At 39.1% G+C, this 22,022-nt stretch overlaps 1 protein-coding gene across 1 annotated transcript in view; it reads left to right on the forward strand.

Annotated features, from left to right (window-relative positions):
- The window catches only part of MAPRE2 (microtubule associated protein RP/EB family member 2), a 196,180-nt gene that overhangs the window by 4,123 nt on the left and 170,035 nt on the right, over positions 1–22,022 (forward strand). The window contains exon 2 of the mRNA XM_059409451.1: positions 2,436–2,505. Coding sequence (XP_059265434.1) covers positions 2,436–2,505 — 70 coding nt within the window. The remainder of the gene's footprint in view (positions 1–2,435; positions 2,506–22,022) is intronic.

A 22,022-nucleotide genomic window follows, 5' to 3' on the forward strand; every position in this document is an offset into this window, starting at 1 on the left:
AATAATGTTAACATGAGTTAACATTTAGACCACCAACTAGTACATGGTGAGTGCCATAGAGATGTTAGCTGATGTCAAGTATTACCATCCCACCACCATCATCTAGACAATAGGATTCATGGGAGCGCTTTCCACTGATGTTAGCCGGGGGGCTGCCGCTCTTGATGTCATGTTGCCCACGGCAGGTTCATCTGCAGTTTCAAAGGTCATACTTAATAAACACGACCTACTGCCATCTAGCACTCTTTCTCTGTCCAGCTAAAATATTGGGCCAAAAGTATATGCTTCATAATATGGGAAAAGTTTATTTAGAAGAGATCGAGATGGAAAACCCGTGTTTAAAGTAAAAGGGAAAGAACTGAAGAAAGGAGGGGAGCAAAGTCAACGTGCTTAGGAGTTTCATCCCAGGATATCGGATGGCAGTTGCAATGGAATATCAAAGGTTGGCTGTTTATTAGCATAGAATTAGCTGTGTTGCAAAACCAGTCTAACAATGAGCTCTCCATGGGTTAGCACAGAGCAAGTCTGCCATGAGTCTGGAGGCTCATAGAAAATCCTTCTTCTAGGTCTAACAAAGATGAAAATGCCATGAGTCTAGAGGCTCTGCACAACAGTTCCCCTCATAGTGGCAGTCTGGGGACTCGGTCTAATACAACTATGCCAGCCAGAACGCATGGTTTCTGGGTTCCCAGAAAGGGGAGGGAGAGACCTGGAGAGTCACACCCCTGTTAATAAATGCTTTGACCTCACAGTGCCCCTCATCAATTGTACTTCAACTCACAACTCATTGACCATAACTAGTCTTGTGACCTTATTTAACTAATAAGGGGTATTAGGGAATTCATGGGAATACATGGGTACTCAGCTATTTTATAATTTTTTATTTCTTTTTATTTTTAAACTTTTTTGCAGAAGTGGAGATTGGGGAAAATGCTGTTTTTTCCCTTATAAATGGTTTCTATTAGAGTCACTCTTCTCAGTAAGTTGAAAAGTCATTGATTTTTTTTTTTAAAGAAATCATGCACCCTAAAACTTAGGACTTAGGTATGGAATATAGAAATTTTAATAAATTTTATCAACATATAATATAAAGAATATATAAATACATTTTATATAAAAATATATTAAATTTATATAAATTTTATTTATTTATTATTTATAAATGTTGCATAAATAAATTTTAATAGATTAAAAAAGTTGGTACTACATGTCTCTACACTGTCCATTAAACTACCCAACAACATCACTTACCATTTTATCTACACAAGTGTTTCCTTTTGTCTTTGCTTCTGTCTCATCAAAAGTCTAATTTTTGCCCTAAGAGATGTTTCATAAGGAAAAAAGAAATAGAGCTGACATTACTTCTTCTATATACCATTACCTTGATTTATTGCTCTCTGCTTCTGTAAAATTTGAATCCGCCTTAAAGGAAAATACTTAACTCAGCTGTTCTTAAGACAAAAATGATACTCTTCCACTTTAAGTAATTTTCTTTGTCAAAATATTCTTCAAATGTTTTTTGTTGTTTGACTATTTCTCTGCTAAAGAAAAACTTGAGAAATGCCCTTCTCCATGTCTTCACCTTCTCCATTTTGTGGATCTTGGGATTCATCATTGCATGTGAACATGCCTTTACAACCTTTGCCCAGTATCTTAGCTGACAAAGAAAAACAATCCTTCTCCAAGGTCTAACAAAGATGAAAAGCCTGCCCAAGTATGATTCTTAGCATATAATATTTATTCAAATATGCCCATGTTCTAATTCTCCAGACTCTCCAGTAATGATACCCAATCAGAGATTCTAAAAACTCCTAATTGATGTAAATTAAGTACATTCCATTTTTCTTATCCATAATTCATCAAATTATATGCCCAGATGGGTCACTGTCACCTCCATAAAAATGACAAGTGATTTAAAGTCCTAATGGAAATAGATGTATTGGTTTCAAAATTCCATCAAAGCATTTCTCTTAGAAACATAATCAATAGTGCTTTCAGTGAACAGCTCGCTCCAATAAAATGGGTATGTTGCAATTAATTCAGGCCTTGAATTCCATGTCCCAACAGTAACAATGAAATCTGGAGAACTCATGATGGCTGGATGTTCTCCCCAGCCAGTCTTCCAGGCCAGCAGGCATCAGACATGCTGGCAGAACAGACCGCCGTGCAGTGATAAAGCATGAGGCCTGTTATATTATATTCACTGCAAAAGATATAGTGTCCAAATTTTTAAATTATTTTCTTTTCTTAGGTATGGTAAGAGTAAACTCAAGCATGTCCTATGTCTTTCTTATTCCTTTACTTTGGATCTGTGAGAACTGTGTCTGTCCTGCCTGGCAATCCAGTGTGCCAGGATGCCAGTAAATATTAATAGTTGATGCAATTAATCACGTGAAAAAATACTGAGAATTTCTCCCATATCTGGGCATTTCCAGGGGAATCTATCGCACAGGGGAATATCGGGGACATCACAATGGAGAAAAGGTTTGGAATCATCAACTCCAGGTAAGCCTTGGCGAATATTCCTAAAACAACTTTTCCAGCTACATTTGGTCTAAAGCAAATAGAATTTTTCTCTCGGCTGTAATTCTGTGGTATGAACTTTCCATATTCGGCCACTTAGTAATTCACATCTAAAAACACCAAGTTAGTAACTTGGTAGTTTTTCTCGCTTCAGTACTGAAATCATTTTTGCAAATAATTTCTTTTACTAACAGTACATACCATTCAATCTCCTGAAACCAAGCAGTTCAATGTCCTCCACTGACAGCTCAAATATTTGACTCCACTTTACGTAGCAAACAGAAAAAGAGATGGGATTTCAGTTCAAATAGATCAATGGAATGACTTCAAGCCATATTATTCCAAATGCTCCTTTATGACAGTTATGTCATCAAACTGAAGCCCGAGAAGCATTGTAAAAATGTACAGACATAAATAACACATTGCTCATGAAGCATAACCCTCTTATGCAGAGAATCTAGGAATTCAGAATTCCTCTCAAAACAAACAAACAGGAGCGCCTGGATGGCTCAGTGGGTTAAGCCTCTGCCTTCAGCTCAGCTCATGATCTCAGGGTCCTGAAATAAAGTCCCGCATCGGGCTCTCTGCTCGGCAGGGAGCCTGCTTCCTCTTCTCTCTCTCTCTGCTTGCCTCTCTGCCTACTTGTGATCTCTCTCTGTCAAATAAATAAAATCTTTAAAACAAACAAACAAACAAAAACTCACGGTGGTATTCCTTCAACCAATAATAAACTCTGGCATCCAATATTGTGCAAGATCCCTTAGCAGATCCTGTAACTGGCAAATGCAGTTTGACTGTATTTAAAATACTGTTCTCCATTTGCTCACAGCATCACACACCCAGGCCACAGGTCAGAGAAAATGGCTAATTTAATATGAAATACATGACCATGGAACTCATAGGCATTTCTCTAAAAAGCCCCAGACTGCTTCCAAACAATGAATCTGTGTGGGGGAAAAAAAAAAAAAACAAAACACAATCTAAACTGTCTTAGAGTGGAAAAGTCTCTAGTTACAAATAGTCTCTAGATGATGTTTAAATAAGAGTTGAAGAATAGTAAGAATCCCCAACACATCTGAAAGCACTTATATCTCCTATTTCATAAACGATAGATAGATAAACCAATGTCAAATTTATTTGAGTTGAAATAAAAAACACTCCCAAGAAGAGTATCATCCAGAGTGAATATTTATAGAAAAGTTCTATTCCTTAAAAAATATATGTGTTTATGATATCAAGCGTTGCCAGAATCCTTAAGTTTAGGGCTATCATATTGAAAGTTTTCTAACAACCTTGCTTGGGAGATGAATATTGGCTTATAAAAAATGCCCAAGGGTTTAAAAAAAAAAAAAAAAAACCCACTTTGGAGAAGCTAATAAGAATGTTAAAAATTCACTCCGAATCCTTTCCCTCTGATAAAATATCTTCTTCAGTGATCTTTGTGGGATTTCTAAAATATTTTAATAATAGATAGATGTCTCCTTTTTTCTGCCCAACACATTCATAAATTATAACAACTTACTGGTTTATGACCATTCAAAATTTAAATAGATTCTAATTATAATCAAAAGTGGGGGGCGTGTAATAATTTAAGCCAATGAATAACAAATGCAACTCCTAGATATATTGATATTACAATTTTATAATTATGCTAGTTATGACACAAAACTTTACATAGAGGACAAATACAAAAGCAATCATCCCAACTGCTGGTCTTAAAAAATGCAAGGCAACATAGAATAGAATAAATATTTGGGTATTGGTTTTGGCAAGCAATTTTACGTAGTTTGTGTCTTGGGGCCTTTGCACCACCTGGAATTCCTCTCCCAGACAGCTGTTCCTAGCCAGGTTGCCTCAGCCAAGCATCCAGCATTGGGTGTGAAACCTCCTGAAGGTTCCCAGGCCCTCAGTGCTTATCCCACCACAGTACTCATCACCCCGAAACACAATTTCCTCTTCACTTCTTAATATATTCCTCTGGCTGAAAGATTCTTCATGGTCATGGTCATGTTTCATTTATCATGTTGTTTCATATTCCTATCACCTAAGAGATCTCCATACATAATTGTCAGTTATTGATAAATGGATAACCACCAAAATACAATATAAGGAGCGGTATCTGAAAATTACATTAAAAATGTCTTAGTATCTGCCTTCGGCTCAGGTCATGATCTCAGGGTCCTGGGATCGAGTCCCGCATCGGGCTCTCTGCTCAGCAGGGAGCCTGCTTCCTCCTCTCTCTCTCTCTGCCTGCCTCTCTGCCTACTCGTGATCTGTCTGTCAAATAAATAAATAAAATCTTAAAAAAAAAATAAATAAAAATGTCTTAGTATCAACAACACATACTCACCTAAAAATGTTATATCTGCCACCATACCTCCAATTTAGATGTTTGGCTAAGCATCTGGGGGAAACATTACTTTGAGAATATTTTGCCTTTTTAAATAAGCTATATGATGGTTCCCATGAAACCTGCTTATAAACCCCTTTTCTATGTGGGCTTAGTTGAAAATAATCATAAATGAAAGTTATGGTGCCTTTTTTTTCCCACTGGTGAAAATACCAGTTTTTACACTGGTATTCCACTGTAAATACCATTTTGTTTTTCAGCCGGAGTTCCTCTCAGTGAGGAACTCTGTCGTTCTTCTTGAGTCCTCTACTAAGCCCTACATCATCTTTAGTAGATAACTCCAACCCCTAGAATATTTCCTTCTTCCACTCTGCCTATTCCTATCCTCCCTTCAAATTTTCTTCATCTGATTATTTTCTTATCTCTTTTCCTCTAGTTTGAGATTGAAAAGGCATCCCACCTCCTGTATTTGTTTTAGGATATGAGGTTAATACACAAAAATCAATTGCTTTCCTATCTACCAGCAAATGAACAAGTGGAATTTGAAATCAATAACAAGTTACTATTTATATTAGAACCTCCAAAATGAAATACTTAGGTATAAATCTAATAACAGATATACAAGATCTATATGAGGAGAATTACTCTGATGCACAAAGTCAAAGAAGAACTAAATGGATAGGTATTCCAAGTTCATGGACAGAAAGGCTAAATATTGTCAAGCTGTCAGATCTTCCTAACCCGATGTAGAGATTCAGTGCAACCCCAGTCAAAATCCCAGCCAGTTATTTTGTGGATACCAACAAAGTAATTCTAAAGTTTATACAGAGAAGCAAAAAACTCAGAATAGACAATACAACACTGAAGGACAAGAACTAAGTGGGAGGGTGAATGCTACCTGACTTCAAGACTTACTGTGAAACTATAGAAATCAAGACAGTGTAGTATTGGTGGAAGAATAGACAAACAGATGAAAGGAACAGATTCGAGAGCCTAGAAGTAAGACCACATACATACACATGGACAAAGGAGCAAAGTCAATACAGTGGAGAACAACTAGTCTTCAACAAATGGGACTAAAACAACTGAACATCCACACTGAAAAAGAAGAAGGAAAAGAAAAGAGTCTGGACACAGCCCTTTCATTCCTCACTATAATTAATTCAAAATATGTCATAGACCTAAATGTAAAATGCAAGCCACGAAACTCCTAGAAAGATAATGCAGGAGAAAACCTTGATGACCTTGCGTATGGTGATGACTTTTTAGATATGACACCAATGGCACTATCCATGAAAGAAATAAATGATAAGTTGGACTGCATTAAAATTAAAAACTTCTCCATTGTGAAAGACAATGTCAAGAGAAGGAGAAGACACACCACAAGCTCTTAAACTTAACAATAAGAAAACAACCTAATTAAAAAATGGACCAAAGAACTTAACAGATACCTCACCTAAGAATATGCACAGATCGCAGATAAGCATATGAAAAGATGCTCTACATCATTTATCATCAAAGAAATACACATTAAAATGAGATACCACTACACACATATCCAAATGGCCCAAGTCTGGAACAGTGGTCATATCAATCCTGGACAGGTTATAGAGCAGGAGGGCACAAGCTCTCATTCATTGCTGGTGGGAATGCAAAATAGCAGAGCCACTCTGGAAGACAGTTTGGTGGTTTCTCACAAAACTAAACATACTCTTAACATACAATCCAGCAATTGCGCTCCTCAGTATTTACTCAAAGAAGTTAAAAACTACGCCCACATCAAAACCTGCACATAGATAGTTATAGAAGCTTCCTTTATATTTGCCAAAACTTGGAAGCAACCAAGATGTCTGTCAGTAGGTGAATGGATAAATAAGCTGGTACATCCAGACAATGGACTATTATTTGGCTCTTAAAAAAAAAAAAAAAAAAAGAGCTATCAAGCCATGGAAAGTTATGAAGAAAACTTAAAGGCATACAAAAAAAAAAAAAATACTTAACTGCACTATACCATGTGAAAGAAGCCAGTCTGAAAAGGCTACATGTTGTATGATTCTAACTACACAGCATACTGAAAACTCTGTGAAAGATCAGTGGTCATCAAGGATTAGGTTGGGTGGGGAGAGAGCAGAATAAATAGGCAAAACACAGACAATTTTTAGAGCAATGAAAATATTCTGTATGATACTCTGATGATGGACACATATCGTTTGTCGAAACCCACAGAACGTGTAACACCAAGAGTGAACCCTAAGGTGAGCTAAGGACTTTGGGTGATTATGATGTGCCCATGCAATTTTATCAATTGTAATAAATGTCCCACTCTGGTGGGGGATGTTGATAAACAGGGCGGCAGTGCATGTGTGGGAGTGGGGGTATATGGAAAATCTCCTTCCATTTTACTTAATTTTGCTATGAATCTAAAATTGCTCTAAAAAAAAAAAATCTATTTTTTTTTTAAGGGAAGGAGAAGTGCACCTAACTGACTCAGTTGATTAAGCCTCCATCTCTTGATATCAGCTCATGATCTCAGGGTCGTGAGATCAGGGTCGTGAGATGGAGTCCCTAATCAGGCTCCCTATTAGGTATGGAGACTTTGAGATTCTCTTTCTCACTCTGCCCTCCACCCCTGCTCGTGCTCTCTCTCCCCATCATAAATAAATAAAAAAATAAATAAGGAGGAGGGCTCATAAGGGGTTTTATTTAAAAACATGAAGATACAATGTAGCTTAAAGTTCATAAAGTCCAAACCCCACATTCTATAGCCAAGGAGAGGGAGATGCAGGGAGCACAGAGACTTATCCAAGGTGAGAAAAGATTCTGACATTTTTAAAATTTTCCAAGCCAAAGTATTGCTCTGGTTTTCCCAAAGGAGTCAAAGTATATGTATGAAAGTGTGTGTTGGGGTACAGGCAAAAAGTCCTGTGTGTACATATCTGTACGTGTACTTGTCTACACAAAATGAAGTAGTAACTGAATAGTTTGTACCAAAAATAGATTTGGCCTAAACTGTCCAGGTAACTAAAGTCTTGTAATTTTTTTTTCTTGTATCTTCGAGATGATTGCTCTCATTCTCTGCTTCACTTTAATACATGGACACCCCTATAAAATACAAATTTAAAATGCTATACCTTTTAGACAGACATGTCCTTCTTTAGAACCTATTAATATTTACATTTTGATATTAAATCTCCAGAATCTAATTAGGTGGCAGATGGGGGCCATGTCTGTAAAGGGAACATATTAAAATATCACTGACCTGTCAGCAGACCAAAGCTAGAGAACTTTCTCTACAATTTGTGAGTTGACTCTGAAGGGCAATTCTGAGCTGCTGAGCTAAGAGCTGCCTATCACTTCACTTGCCCGCTCTTACTATCCTAACACATGTGGAGATTTTCCAAAATTGCCAGAGTCACTTATTCATTCTGTCACCCATAGCAAGGGCTAGCATGCCTATAAAAAGACAAAGAGAAAATACCTCATCCGTCTCCCATCCATCACCTCCCCAAACATTCAGGACAGACTCTACTCCAATTTTTCAGGTCATTTCACAAAAGCACCGGTGCCTCTCCAACAGTAAAGAAAATCACTCAACCGTCTCTGGGATGATGGGGACACCTTGGCCCTGACCTCCCAATTCAGTATAAATCTAATAATACAGATCATGAAGGTGCAGTGTGTCTTCATCAGGAAGTAAACAGCTTGAGGCCTTTTATTCATTTCATTTCTGGAGCATTTCAAGACTACAGACCAGAATAGAAAAATACAGAATCCCATGTCTCTACCACTAAGATAAAACAAATTAACTTTTATGATACTTGCCTCAACCCCTCTATCTATTTATCCATCTGCCTGAGCCCCTTTCATGTGTCCTGCTCTTTCACAGAGGTAGACCGCCATTTTAAAGTTCACATTCCTGTACGTAAGGAGAAGGTGGGAGACGGGGAGAAGGAGGGAGAAATGGAGGGGGTGTTTTTGTATTTTCCAGATTGATTATAATGAGCATATATTACTTTTGTAATAAGGCAAAATCATTTGGAAAACAAAAATTAAAACAACAGTGTTATCTTCTCATTTCAAGGAGTACAGATGGAACGCATTCTTGAAAAATTTGTTTTCTATCACAGCTTGGAAAAGTATGTGTGGACAGACCACGTTCACGCTGCCTGAGCAGGGAGAGAGAGGAGTCAGGGCTGCTCCTGCTGTCCCTGATCACACTTCAGTCCCCCAGTGGGTGGTGGCCTCCTCCAGCCTCCCAGCAGCTGGTAGGGGCACACATTCTGCCATCAACACGACATCGCCTAAATGCCCATGGGCCACTGTTCTTTGATTAGGAAAGAGGCCATTGCTTCGGTGAGAGCAGTTTTTAAAAATTGATGAGAAGGAAAAGTAATCCTTTCAATAAAGGATACTGGAATAATTGGACAATAACAGGCAATTTAAAAAAAAGAACTCAACCTAAATTTCACACCTTATAAAAATTAACTCAAAAGAGATTAGAGATCTAAGCATAAAATGTAAGACCATAAAATGTTTACATGAAAATGTAGAAAAAAACTTCATGACCTGAAGGGAGACAAAAAGGTTTTTGACATAACGCCAAAGATGTGATCCCGAAAATTTAAAAAATCATTAAATTGGACCTTATAAAAATTAAAAATGCTTGCTCTGAGAAAGACCCTGTTAAGAGGATGAAAAGACAAGCCACAGACTGGGAGAAAGTACTTGCAGATCATATGCCTGACAAAGGACTTGGATCTAAAATGTGTGATAAAGGAACACCTGGGTGGCTCAGTTGGTTAGGCGTCTGCCTTCAGCTCAGATCATGATCCAAGGTCCTGGAATGGAGCTTCACTTGGGGCTCCCTGCTCGGCAGGGAGCTTGCTTCTCCCTCTCCCTCTGCTCCAGTCCCTGCTTGTGCTCCCTCTCTGTCAAATAAATAAATAATATCTTAATTAAAAAATAAGTAAAATGTGTAACAAAGTCTCTAAATTTGGCAGTAAATAAGCAAACAATCCAATGGGGAAACACACCAAAGCCTTGAACACAGATATCATCGGACAGCATATGCATGTCAAGCAAGCCCATGAAAAAATCCTCAATTCCTTTAGCCATTGGGGAAAAGCAAATGAAAGCTACAAAGAGATGCCGCTACACACCCATTAGGACAGCTAAAGTAATACCAAGTGCTTAGGGGTGGGGAGGTTCCAACAACCCTATACTATTTTTTCTATTTCTTGTGAATCTTAAACTATTTAAAAATTTAACAAAATATTTTATAGAAAGTTGTGAGAGCAAAAGCGTGATTACAGAATTGATCGGAGAAAGGGTGTTGAGGAAATGGAATCCAGGAGTGAAGATCACTCTGAGAAATCCTCCGACTAAAGACCTTCCCAGAAGATAGCCCTGAACAGTGGAATTTGCTGGGGCAGGCAAATCCCCAGGTCAGCATAGCAGAGCACTAAAGAGTATGAACTCTGGGGCCAATAATCAATCGTGATGGTGACTCAAACACTTAAAAAGTTGTATGACTAAGGAAACAAATCCATGCCTCATCTGAAAACAGGAAAAACTACAACATCCATGTTGAGAGACATTTTGAAGATTAAATAGAAAACATCGCACACATAACATTATAAATGTTGCATCATTTTAACTTTGTTATTATTATTATTATTATTATTATTATTATTCACCTGGATTTTGCCTGGAATGGGCAACTCCCAAAGAATCTCATTTATTTTTGTCTCCTCTACTCCTCATTTTCAAAGCCTTTCTCATTACGTCACGATCTCTGTTCGCACTTGACTTCATTATGAAGACTGCTGCTATTCTATGTACTTTATACTTTTTAGTGATTTTTAAGGTTTTAATTCTAAATGTAAGTGTATTGATTATTTCCAGTATAATGATCTAAAACTGATCTTTTAAAAACAATTGTATTTGGGGCGCCTGGGTGGCTCAGTGGGTTAAAACCTCTGCTTTCAGCTCAGGTCATGATCCCAGGGTCCTGGAATCAAGTCCCGAGTCAGGCTCTCTGCTCAGCAGGGAGCCTGCTTCTCTGTTTCTCTCTGCCTGCCTCTCTGCCTACTTGTGTTCTCCGTCTGCTGGGTAAATAAATAACATCTTTAAAAATAATAATAATAATAATAATAATAATTGCATTTTAAAATCCAATTTTAAGCAAATTATATTACATTATTTACATATCTGTGGGTGAATCTACACCAAACTGGTATAATAAAAAACAGTAGTTATAAATATAATGAAGGAAAAAATATTTACCCAAGATGACCATAATATGAGAAACTGAATTAAATGATTGTGTGCTCCCTTTTTCTGTAGGAAGTAAAATTATTTTCTTGGTCCTTCAAGGAGTTACTCTTCTCATTAACAAAAAGCATGTCTTTTTTTCCTGCAAGGCCCCATACCCTTTGGAACCCTTAAGCATGATTTAAGTTGTCAGCAGATTAATTTGAACTTTCACCAATAAATTATTCATATTTTTTCCTCCAATAATGACTAATGGAATATGTAGGAAATGTGGAGTGTTCACATTTTGACAGTCATTTTTATCAGAACACTGAAAGCACGTACTCTTAAACATTTATCACAGGACTACATTAAAATCGGTTGCAGACAGAAGGAACGAGAAGAGACTCATTATCTAAATTCCTGAAGTATGGAATGATGTGGTTGTGACCTTTAATTAATATAATGCTCTACAGATGGGAAAGTCTGACACACATGCCTTATATTGTACAAACTCCAGCTAAATGTTTGCTAAATCAACATTAAAAGCCTGAGTTGCTGGGTCACACATAGTTATCTTTTTTTTTTTAATCTTTGGCCCCAGAGAAAAAACCACATTCTGAAGGACAGATACACTGACATATGCATAGAACATGAAAAGACAGCAGTATGTTGTCATGTTGTCCTTTTCCTCACACTTGGTAGAATTTCTCCATTGCTCACTACTTCGAAGCAAAAATTACTAGTTGTTCCAAAACATGGGCTGATTTTATAAACTGATCTTTCACGATTTCAAGGAGGAGTGCCCATAATCTCAACTGACCTAAAGCAGGCTACCACAGAGCTACTAGTCCCCGGGGCCAACCGCTCACGCAGAGCAACTCCCGGGAGTACTGAAAGATATTTGGGGAAAGCCTTTTCTTTTCTGTAGGCGAATTCACTACACGTGGAGATTTGATGGGGGGCTGGGTAAGTCAAGGGGCTGCTCCTGCGTCCAGCGAATACAGTATGTTAAAGATTGTCTAACTATCAGGTTATCTTGCAAATCAGTTCCTTTTCTGACCTGTATTAAGCAATAACAGGCTAGCTGGTAGAGCCTCACAGTTTTTCCTTAAAGAAGAACACATTTAACAAAATATTTTTAAAATATAAATATTTATTCTCTTTATCAGTGACTGTTGTCCTACATTTAGTAGTTTTTAAGACTGTATTTTTTTTTAGAGCAGTCTTAGGAGGATAGAGCAAAATTGAGAGGAAGATACAGGGATTTCTCATAATATTCTCCCTCGCCTGCCAAACACACGACCTCCGTGTTATCAACATCATTCACCGGAATGGTACTTTTTTTTTCTTTAACCAAGAATTAACCCATATTGACATATCATAATCACCCAAAGCACGTAGTTTACCTTAGGGTTCACTCTTAGTGTTGTACATTCCATGATTCAGGATAAAAGATTACCATCGTTATGATATCATATAGAGTATTTTCAGTGCCCTAAAAACCCCTACATTTAAATTTTAATTTAGGTGTTTCTTGGGGTATTTTGCCCTTTCAATCTATATGGTATTTTATTTTATTTTATTTTATTTTTTGAAGATTTTATTTATTTGAGGGCAACACTCTCAGTCCCCTCCCTCCTTGGGAGTTTTGTACTATCCCTTTGCTATCACTCAATAAATCTTGCTTTAAAAAAAAAAAAGATTTTGAGGAAGAACACTGCATGCGCATATGGGCATGGGGGATTGTGGGGAGAGGGAGAGGGAGAAGCCGACTCCTCACTGAGCAGAAAGCCCCAAATGGGGCTCAATCCCAGAACCCTGGGATCATGACCCGAGTCTAAGGAAGCCACTTAGCCAACTGAGTCGCCCAGGCGCCCCAATGATATGACATTTTATGTTATTTTATTTTTAAAGATTTTATTTATTTGACAGACAGAGATCACAAATAGGCAGAGAGGCAGGCAGGGGAGGGGTGGAGAAGCAGGATCCCCGCTGAGCAGATCCCAGGGATCACGACCCCAGCCGAAGGCAGCAGCTTAACTCACTGAGCCACCCAGGTGCCCCAATATGGCGTTTTAGAAGACAGAGTGTAAGTACCTTTATTTTCTTTTTGAAAGACTGTTTGTGTGACCAATGGATCTATCACAGCTGCTAACTCAGGAAATGAACCCAGAGCCCTGGCCTGCTGCTACAGCCCGCTGCTCCATCCCAGGGAACCCAAGGCGGCCCGACAAATGGAAAGCACAGCTCCCGCCTGGATTTGCCAATGCTGTTGCCTAACAAACAGATAATAAGCTTGTCGCAAGGGAAAACAATAATTCAAAGAGGGTTTGAAAAGAGAGAGATTTAGTCCAGGTGGCGGCGGAGGGGAGAGATGGCCGGCTTAAGCCTTAACAACCCACCTGTTCTTCCCAAGAGGGACGCCTAGGGTTTTATACGAGAGGTGCAAGAGAGAGAGAGAGCGCGCGAGCAGGCGGAGTGGGCGTGGTCAGGGTGTGTGTGTGTGTGTGTGTGTGTGTGTGTGTGTTCAGCCCATGATCTTGGGCGGGGAAGGGGGACATGGGGGTGTGTGGTCTTCCAGGCATTCTGTGCTATCAGGGCTTTTCTGGTTTGATGATTGGAATACTCTGGTTATTGCAAAACATCCTCATCCATGCCTCAAGATGGATGGGGTTGGGGTCTATAGTTGAGCAAGAGAGCTCACTGACATTAGGAGTAAATATTTTAATAATCCAGGAATAGGTCTGAGCACACAGATTATCTTTCTTAAAACGGTAGTAAACAAGTAGTTTAATAGTAACTAGTAAATACCAAAAAAGTGTGGAGAAAATAAGACTTGTATTTCTTAGAGCAGTGCTTCTCAAACTTTTGAGTGTTTACAAATCAACAGGGGATCTTTTAAAAATTTAGATTTGATACTACAGACCTAGGGTAAGTCCTGAGATCCTATGTGTCCAACTAGCTCCTAGCTGGGGCAGATACTGCTGGTCCCTGGACCATGTTGTGAACATCAAAACTTTATCCTCCTGTATCACTGAAAGCTGATCATTAATAGGGAAAATAAAACAGCAACCCATGCATAAGAGTGTTTCCCCAAACAGTAACAGACCATCATTGTCTTCTGGCGATTTCCTTAGCCTTCAGACCCAATGCCTTCACAACTAGCATTTGACATGTGCTATGGAAACAAGTCATTCAATTCTATTTAAAAAAAAAAAAATAAAAGAAAGAAAGTGATGGAATTTTTCACTTTTTAAATAGTAAATGTGTCTTTATGGTACTTATTACCTAGATAAACCTATTACATGGCAAATATACCTATTTGTTTAAGACTAAATTAAAGCAGAGATGAAGGTTAGTATCTGTGGGATTACTCTTCATTGAGCTGCATAAAGGTAATGATTGATTAGGTCTTTTTAGAGGCAGGGAAGAATTTCAGTAAGAAACACCATGAGTACTCACCTTTGCTTACTTACTTGAAAGAAGATGTTAGAAGTGACATTTGCTCCTGACAGATTTTCCTCTTGTTCATAGAAAAGAGAGTATACTGGCTTTATTAATTCTGTTTCTAACAGTAAATTTCTGTGGAAATGTCATAGCTATCAGTCACTAGCACAATTTATAGAAGTTAAAGCTCTGCTTTAGAAATAAATGTCTCTAAGAAAATAAATATGAACTTCAAATTTTCAAGGTACATATAAACAGAAGAGAGATAAACACATACTTTTTTCTCTCTCTCATTTTGAGAGAGAAAGAGAGACATGTGTGCTGGTGTGTAAGCAGGGGGAGTGGCAGAGGCAGAGGGAGAGAGATGATTTCAAGCAGACTCCACGCGGAGCACAGAGCCCAGTGTTGGACTCATTCTCACGATTCTGAGATCATGACCCAAGCCAAAATCAAGAGTCAAATTTTGAACCCGACTGAGCTCTCCAGGCACCCCAAACACATAAGTATTAGCTACAGTTTACATTGAATGCAACACATAGAGGAAAAATACTTTGTCAAGAAGAATCTAAAAAGAAACGTATCACCTAGCAGGGATACTTCACACTTTATTTATGTGTGTTATATCTATCCATATTTACCACACCAGAATTTAAAACAGAAATGTTCTTAAGTATTTATTTAAAATAACAATAGTCAATATATTACATGTTAACATAAATAACATTTTTTATGAAAAATAACTGTCCTTTCCAAAACAAAAAATACTTAAAGAGTAGCCTTGTTTTATAATTTTGTAAACCTCCTTAGGGTTTGACTTACTAGAAAACATCTGGATTCTCATAACTGCATCTGTATTCTGTCTTTTGCAATATTGTGTTTTGGTCAAAATACAGAGGAAAATTCCACATCTCACAGATATGCAGTTTAGGGGATTATTTTCCAAATCTTTTCAGATTAATTTTGGATATGTTTGTCTAATATTACACCAAAATTCAGCAAGTGCTAGTTTCTTATATATTAGCTGCCATGTGGAATATAAAACCATATCGATGAACTTTTCTACCCTATTAGATTAAAATCCCTTGGTCTGTCTTGCCCTTTGATATATAATATAATTTTGCAACATCCTGCACTGGTCATTTGGAAAATACTGTTTGCTGAATTATGCAGATGTTCCAAATATTGACACATTTTATTATACAACTTTTATTAAAATCACATTTGTTAATATCACCACCAATCTCATCAGAAAAGTATTAGAAAGCTTTTGAGCTCATAGTAGCAGATTCAGTTTCCCAAAATTCTGAATTGCACTGCAAGAATGGGTTTTAGAATTATCAACAATGACAAATGTCCACTGTTTTCTTAAGGTGACAGATTCATTCATTCATTTTTGAGGAATATGTATAGCAAAAACTCAAATCTAAACAACTACATGCCTCTGATAGTCAGTCTTTAAAGTAAGAGGGTGTACCACCAAAGAAAAAGCTAGTTCAGCTCCCAACTTGATCACAAGAGTGCTTTTCCTCAAGACAAACAAGATCTGTCTAGATCTCTTCCTACAGTTCCATCACCAAACCTGGATGAGAGTTCTGCTAGATCTGAGTCCAGTGTTTGAATCACCAGACCCATACTTGCTACCATGTCCAATGCCTCTGGTCTTGCTCCGTCCCTCTTATGACCGACAGGGGAGCTACTTCCTGCCTGGCTCCAGCTCACCCCGTTTTACAAGGGCTGAACTCTACTTTCATTCACCACTACCTTGCTTCATGTGAGATCCTTGGCATAGACCTGGACCTGAGCTCTCTCCCTACTTCATCTCTTTACTTCCAAAGCTGAGCTTCAGTCCCATGTCTTTCTAATCCAATGTTCCATCATTCTGGACAAAGACCACAACCTGTTGTGGTCCTAGTAGGACATGGCATTTCCTTTCAGTGAATTATAGCTCTGTTCTCAGTTCCCAGGGTCATTGCTAGACTCCCTTCCTATAGTATGCAGTTGGCTGTCCTTTATTCCCACCATCTATGAAGATGGACCAGATAGCCTAACCTCCTGCTTAAGTCAAATCCTTGCATTTGTCAATGGTGGTAGACCACAAGGCATGTGTTTAGCCCAACATGTACCAGCTTGAGGCAAATGCACATCAATGATGTCAATGAAATAGGAAGCATAAGAGTGTTTGGAGACCACCCGTCTCAAACTGTGGTGTATTGTACTCACATCAGTTGATTTGAAGATGTAAATAGGGCTTAGGGTTTGATTCCAAGTGAAAATTAAAATATATTGGTACCATTTTTCATGCCAACCAAATTACTCTAGTCAGAATAACAGTTCTCTCAATTTAATAGTTTGGCTCTCTCCTTCCCGGAATGTGCTGATTGGCCTATTTTCATCTGATCGTTAGTCAAGGCACAAATTCAGATTGTAGTCCGAGTTTTGTTTTTTGCCTCTTAAAAAGAAAGTCAGTTACCAGAAAGGTAACTGAAAGAAATGTTAGCTTTGCCTTAGAATTAGGTTGTGCTTTGTTTGTTGTTCTTTTGAAAGCGTGTTGAACATGACTCATTTGTTCTCTGCTTTCTAAGCTGTTCTCTGGGGATAACAGAGAGGATGAGCCTCAGACCTGGATTCTGTTCAGGAGACAGTTTGGAGGTGGCTGTGGTGACAGTACAGAGAAGTTCCTCCTGGCTTGCTGTCATGACACAGAGGCCTGGCAGGACTACTGACTCCCCAGTGATCTTTCTGATCTGAGAAAATGGATAATGAAGCAGATCTATTCACTTACCCCATGCAACTGAGCCAGGACAGTCAACTGTAGTCACAGCTAATGGCTCATGTAGATTGGCTTCATGCAAACCCAGGATCTAGCAGACTCAGCTCATTTCATAAGAAAACTTAATCATGCTAAACATTAAAATGAAACTTTTCTATTTCTGTTGTTACTGCCTCATCAGGCCAGAAGGATCTCAGCCTTCAAAACTGGCTCATTTACTTATTCTAAAATAGGTATATTAATGCCCAGCACTGCTAATTCTTCTCTAAACAAATTCCTGTCTGGGTATATACACATGACTCATATTCTTTCCTTCCTCTAGGGATCCAAGAAACATGTTTATTCTATCCCCTCACATCTACATCTGGAAGTCTTATTAGTAGAAGTAAAAAATAAATAATTAAGCTCAAATAGCTCAACTTGGAAAATCTGTCTTCCCTTGCAAATTCACACTTACTCTAGCACTCTGAAAATGCCTCATTGCAGTTTAAAAGGCTTTGGCAATTTGGGGCACACATTTGTTCAAAAATCTTCAAATATTCTCATTTCATATAAACACCTAACATCAAATTAGAACAAAAATCTTAAGAAATTGGAAACAATGGTATAAGGGATACCACCAGTGCCCTGTTAATATTCCATTGATCTTACTACTTTGGTGAATGCAGGCCAGACCTCCAACACCTAGCACCTGAATTTTCTTCCTCGGGGGGCTTTTTTCTAGCCACTTCGCAGCAACTCAAAAAATGCCAAGGAATTAGCAAGATTCTACAGGCGCTTTCTACCAATGTAAAGGGAGAAAGTAAATAAAATCCCAGATCCCTTAGCCAGGTGGGGGCGGATACAGGTAACACTGAATCGTGTGTTCTACATAGGCTCCAAGAGATCCCCCAGTACAATTAAGCCCAGGCCCAGTAGCCCATAGTGGTGTCGGGCCTAACAATGCACTTTTCTTGGCTGTCTTTCATCCCTGTCTTACTCCCAGTTCTCTTCCTGATTTGCTTCACCTTCCCAAATACATTCGTGACACTCCAGTCTGTTTCTCGCTGTCTACCTCGGTGAGAACCCTATTTGAGACACTTGGTGAGACAAAAAGTCCTAAGAAGCAGATCCTCAGGCTGCGGCTCTAGAATTGAATGAGACCAGCCAAAAGACACCGTTACTGGTGGTAGGTAGAGTGGTAACAATGCCAGGCGTGCTGTGGTAACCCCATTACTAATCACTTACCTGTGATTAAACTGGGGCATAATCCAGGTGAAAGAGGATGTTTTGCATTATGCAGTATCTCCGGCACGTGGGAAAGTTGAAGGTAATCATAATTCCGTATGGGGAAATTGGCTGGTTAGTGTTTAGTGCAACTGAAGCTCTAAAGGAAAAAAAATGAGAAGCTCACTCAGGCTCTCACAAATTCAGTTCCTCTATTCCTTTGCCTGAGGGCATTCTCTGACCACTGAAGCCACTTTGCCCTTCTGTATAGTAGGCCAAAAATGCTGGGAGTTAATTACCTCCAGGAACAGCATTCAACCCATGATCAACAGGAATTGGTACGTAAATACCCCGGCTCTCTCACCTCTTGGATGCCTCTGAGACACCTTTTTCATGCTGGCTGCCAGCTCTTCCTCATTCACCTTAAGCTCCAGGACCCCACGGTGATGACTGGCTTGGTCATACACTTCTTATTGGTTGGCTTCCATCCCTGTCTCACTTTCCAGTGTTTGTTTTATGTCCTACTTAAATTCCTATTCTTGTCTCAAGGTCTGCTTTGGGAGACACCCGAAATAAATCAAATGGTTTCATCCATCATTAGTATGATTTCTTCAGTGTTACAGCTAAAGAACCGGGCAAAACCATGAGGAATGTACAGAATCCAATCAGATAGCATTTAAATGTTTATAAGATTTTGGGCCCTGTGGGGTCAGAAAAATATTCAGTGAATTCAAAACAGGACTGAGAGACAGAGATTAGTTGAATCCTATCAACTGATAAAGCAATTACAAGGAAGAAGAATTGGATTTTGTAGAAACTGAATTTCAGGGACTTGAGTGGGGCTGAGAGTCTCCTCCTCTTGTCTGGACTGTTTGAACCACTATACAGAGAAATGCTGCTTCAGGACCTTGGCAGTGTCTTAGAACAATAAACCTGTGATCCAGACAAAAATATAAGCAAATATGCAACCTTATCCACCTGGGAAGGACTTAGTAGAGTAACCCCAATTTACTGGGTAAAAAACTCCCCCTTTGTTCTCCCATCCCCACTAAGGGAAAATTTAGATTAAGGGAGAGAGAGGAAAAGGAAGATAAAATCTATAATATTCTTATTTAAATGTTAGGAAAGCATATGCACCATTGGCATTGAGAGTATAATAATTAAGAGAATAAAAGATTAATGAGGTTCAAAATGGGTAGGAAGATCTTGACCTCACTGCCTCTCATAAACACAGCAAATCTAGAGCTACATGTGGAACAGTTCCCCCTGAAAAAGATCGGAAAACTAGCTAAACGGCTCCTCCACAGAAAAGGTTAAAAGGGTCACAGCAAGGCCAGCAGGAGAGAGAGAGACATAGTCTCACCAAAAACCCTACCCCCACCCTGGCAAGGCTACCCACAGTTGGGAGGCATCTCACAAATTAAGAGCTTCTCCCTGAGAAGTGAGAGGTTTGTGTTCCACATCACACACCCCACCTCTTGGGACCTGAACCAGAGACACAAGCTCTCAACATGTCTGGCTTCAAAAACCAATAGGGCTTACCCCTTCAAGAACCAAAGGGGCATAGGGAATGTAAATCCTGCTCTTCAAGGGCTCACACACATACTCACTTGCCCCAAGACCCAGTGCAAAAGCAGCAGTTTCAAAAGCCCCTAGACTATATGTGAAGGAGATTGATTTGTTAATCCAAAAGCATCTGATGCTGGGATAGGACTTGATGGGACTCTCTCCAGAGACAGAGGAGCTGGTGGGCACCATTTCTGTGCTCTCCCTATATCTGGCTGGTGCTGACTTGCACTCTCCTATGGCCTCTCTAAAGCTGGCACGCATGTGCAGTACACACAGGGGGTGCCCCTTGATTGCCTGGCTCTGGTGGCCTGGAGGGCTCGTGTTTCTGGGCTTCACAGAAACAGTCCTTGGCAGGTTACAATTCCCTGGGAACCAAGGAGACTGCAGACTTAAACATACCCCCAGGATTCCTATGAAAAACGCCTATTTACTTGGGCTGGAGCTTCAGCCTGAGGAATAGGCACCAAGTTGGTCACACATCTAGAGGCTACCGAGGTGCTCTCAGGAAATGTAGGCCAGGAAATGCCATCATTGCGCTCTCCCTTGGCCTCGCTACAGTTACTGGTATATCCTAGAAAGGAGCTTTTGCACTCATCTGGAGCCTCAGTTATTTCAGCCATAACCCAGAGTGCCTTTTCTGGACACCAGCAGGGTTTAGGACTGTGGTCCCACAGGATTACATATATGCATACCTTTAAAGCTGCCTGAGGGCCTGGCTTCCAATCAGCCTGAATCTAGGTGCTGACTGAAATCCCTTCCCTTTGGAACACTGAAAGGTCTTGACATATCCTCAACAACTGGGAGCTCGCAAGCATAAATCAGGCTGCTTAAACAACCACAAAGCTTCAAGAGACAACCCATACGAGGCCACTCCCTCAAGAATGGAAAAGGTGGCTGTTTTACCTAATATGTAGAAACAAAGAGTTGAGCAAAATGAAGAAACAGATGAACATATTCCAAATGAACGGGATTAAAAAACTCAACAACAAAAAAACCTGAACGAAATAGAGGTAAGTAATTTACCTGAAAAAGAACTCAAAATTATGATCATAAAGATGCTCACCAAACTTGGGAGGAGAATAGATGAACACAGGGAGAATTTCAACAAAGAGATAGAAAATATAAGGAAGTAACAAACAGAAGTCACAGAGCTGAAGAATATAATAACAGAACTGAAAAATACACTGGAAGGGCTTAATAGCAGACTAGATCAAGCAGAAGAAAGGATCAACAATCTAGAGGACAGGGCAGTGGAATGCACCCAATCATAACAGCCAAAAGAAGAAAGGAATTTTTAAAAATGAGTATAGTTTCCGTGGAATATAAAACACATATGCACACAAAAAAACAAAACTCATAAATACCAAAAATAGATTGATGATTGCCAGAGAGGATGGGGGGGTATGAGGTGGGTGAAATGGTGAAAGGGGTTAAGAGGTATAAATGTTCAGTTATAAAATAAGTAAGTCACAAGGATGTAATGTATAACTACAGTCAATATTATTGCATTGCAGGGTGCCTGGGTGGCTCAGTCAGTTAAGCATCTGCCTTTAGCTCAGGTCATGATCCCAGGGTCCTGGGATGGAGCCCGCATAGGGCTCCCTGCTCAGGCGGAGTCTGCTTCTCCCTCTCCCTCTTCCATCTCCATGCTTGTACTTGATCTATTGCTCTCACTCTCTCAAATAAATAAAATATTTAAAAATAATAATAATATTGCATTGCATATTTGAAATTCGCTAAGAGGGCAAATTATAAAAGTTCTCACCACAAGAAAATAATGTATAACTTCACGTGGTGATGAATCATAATTGTACTTATTGTGGTGATCATTTTACAGTGTATAAAATATTGAGTCATTATGTCGTACATCTAAAGCTAATATAACGTTACATGTCAATTATA

Source organism: Mustela nigripes, chromosome 8 (assembly GCF_022355385.1).
Source record: "Mustela nigripes isolate SB6536 chromosome 8, MUSNIG.SB6536, whole genome shotgun sequence".
Taxonomy (NCBI): domain Eukaryota; kingdom Metazoa; phylum Chordata; class Mammalia; order Carnivora; family Mustelidae; genus Mustela; species Mustela nigripes.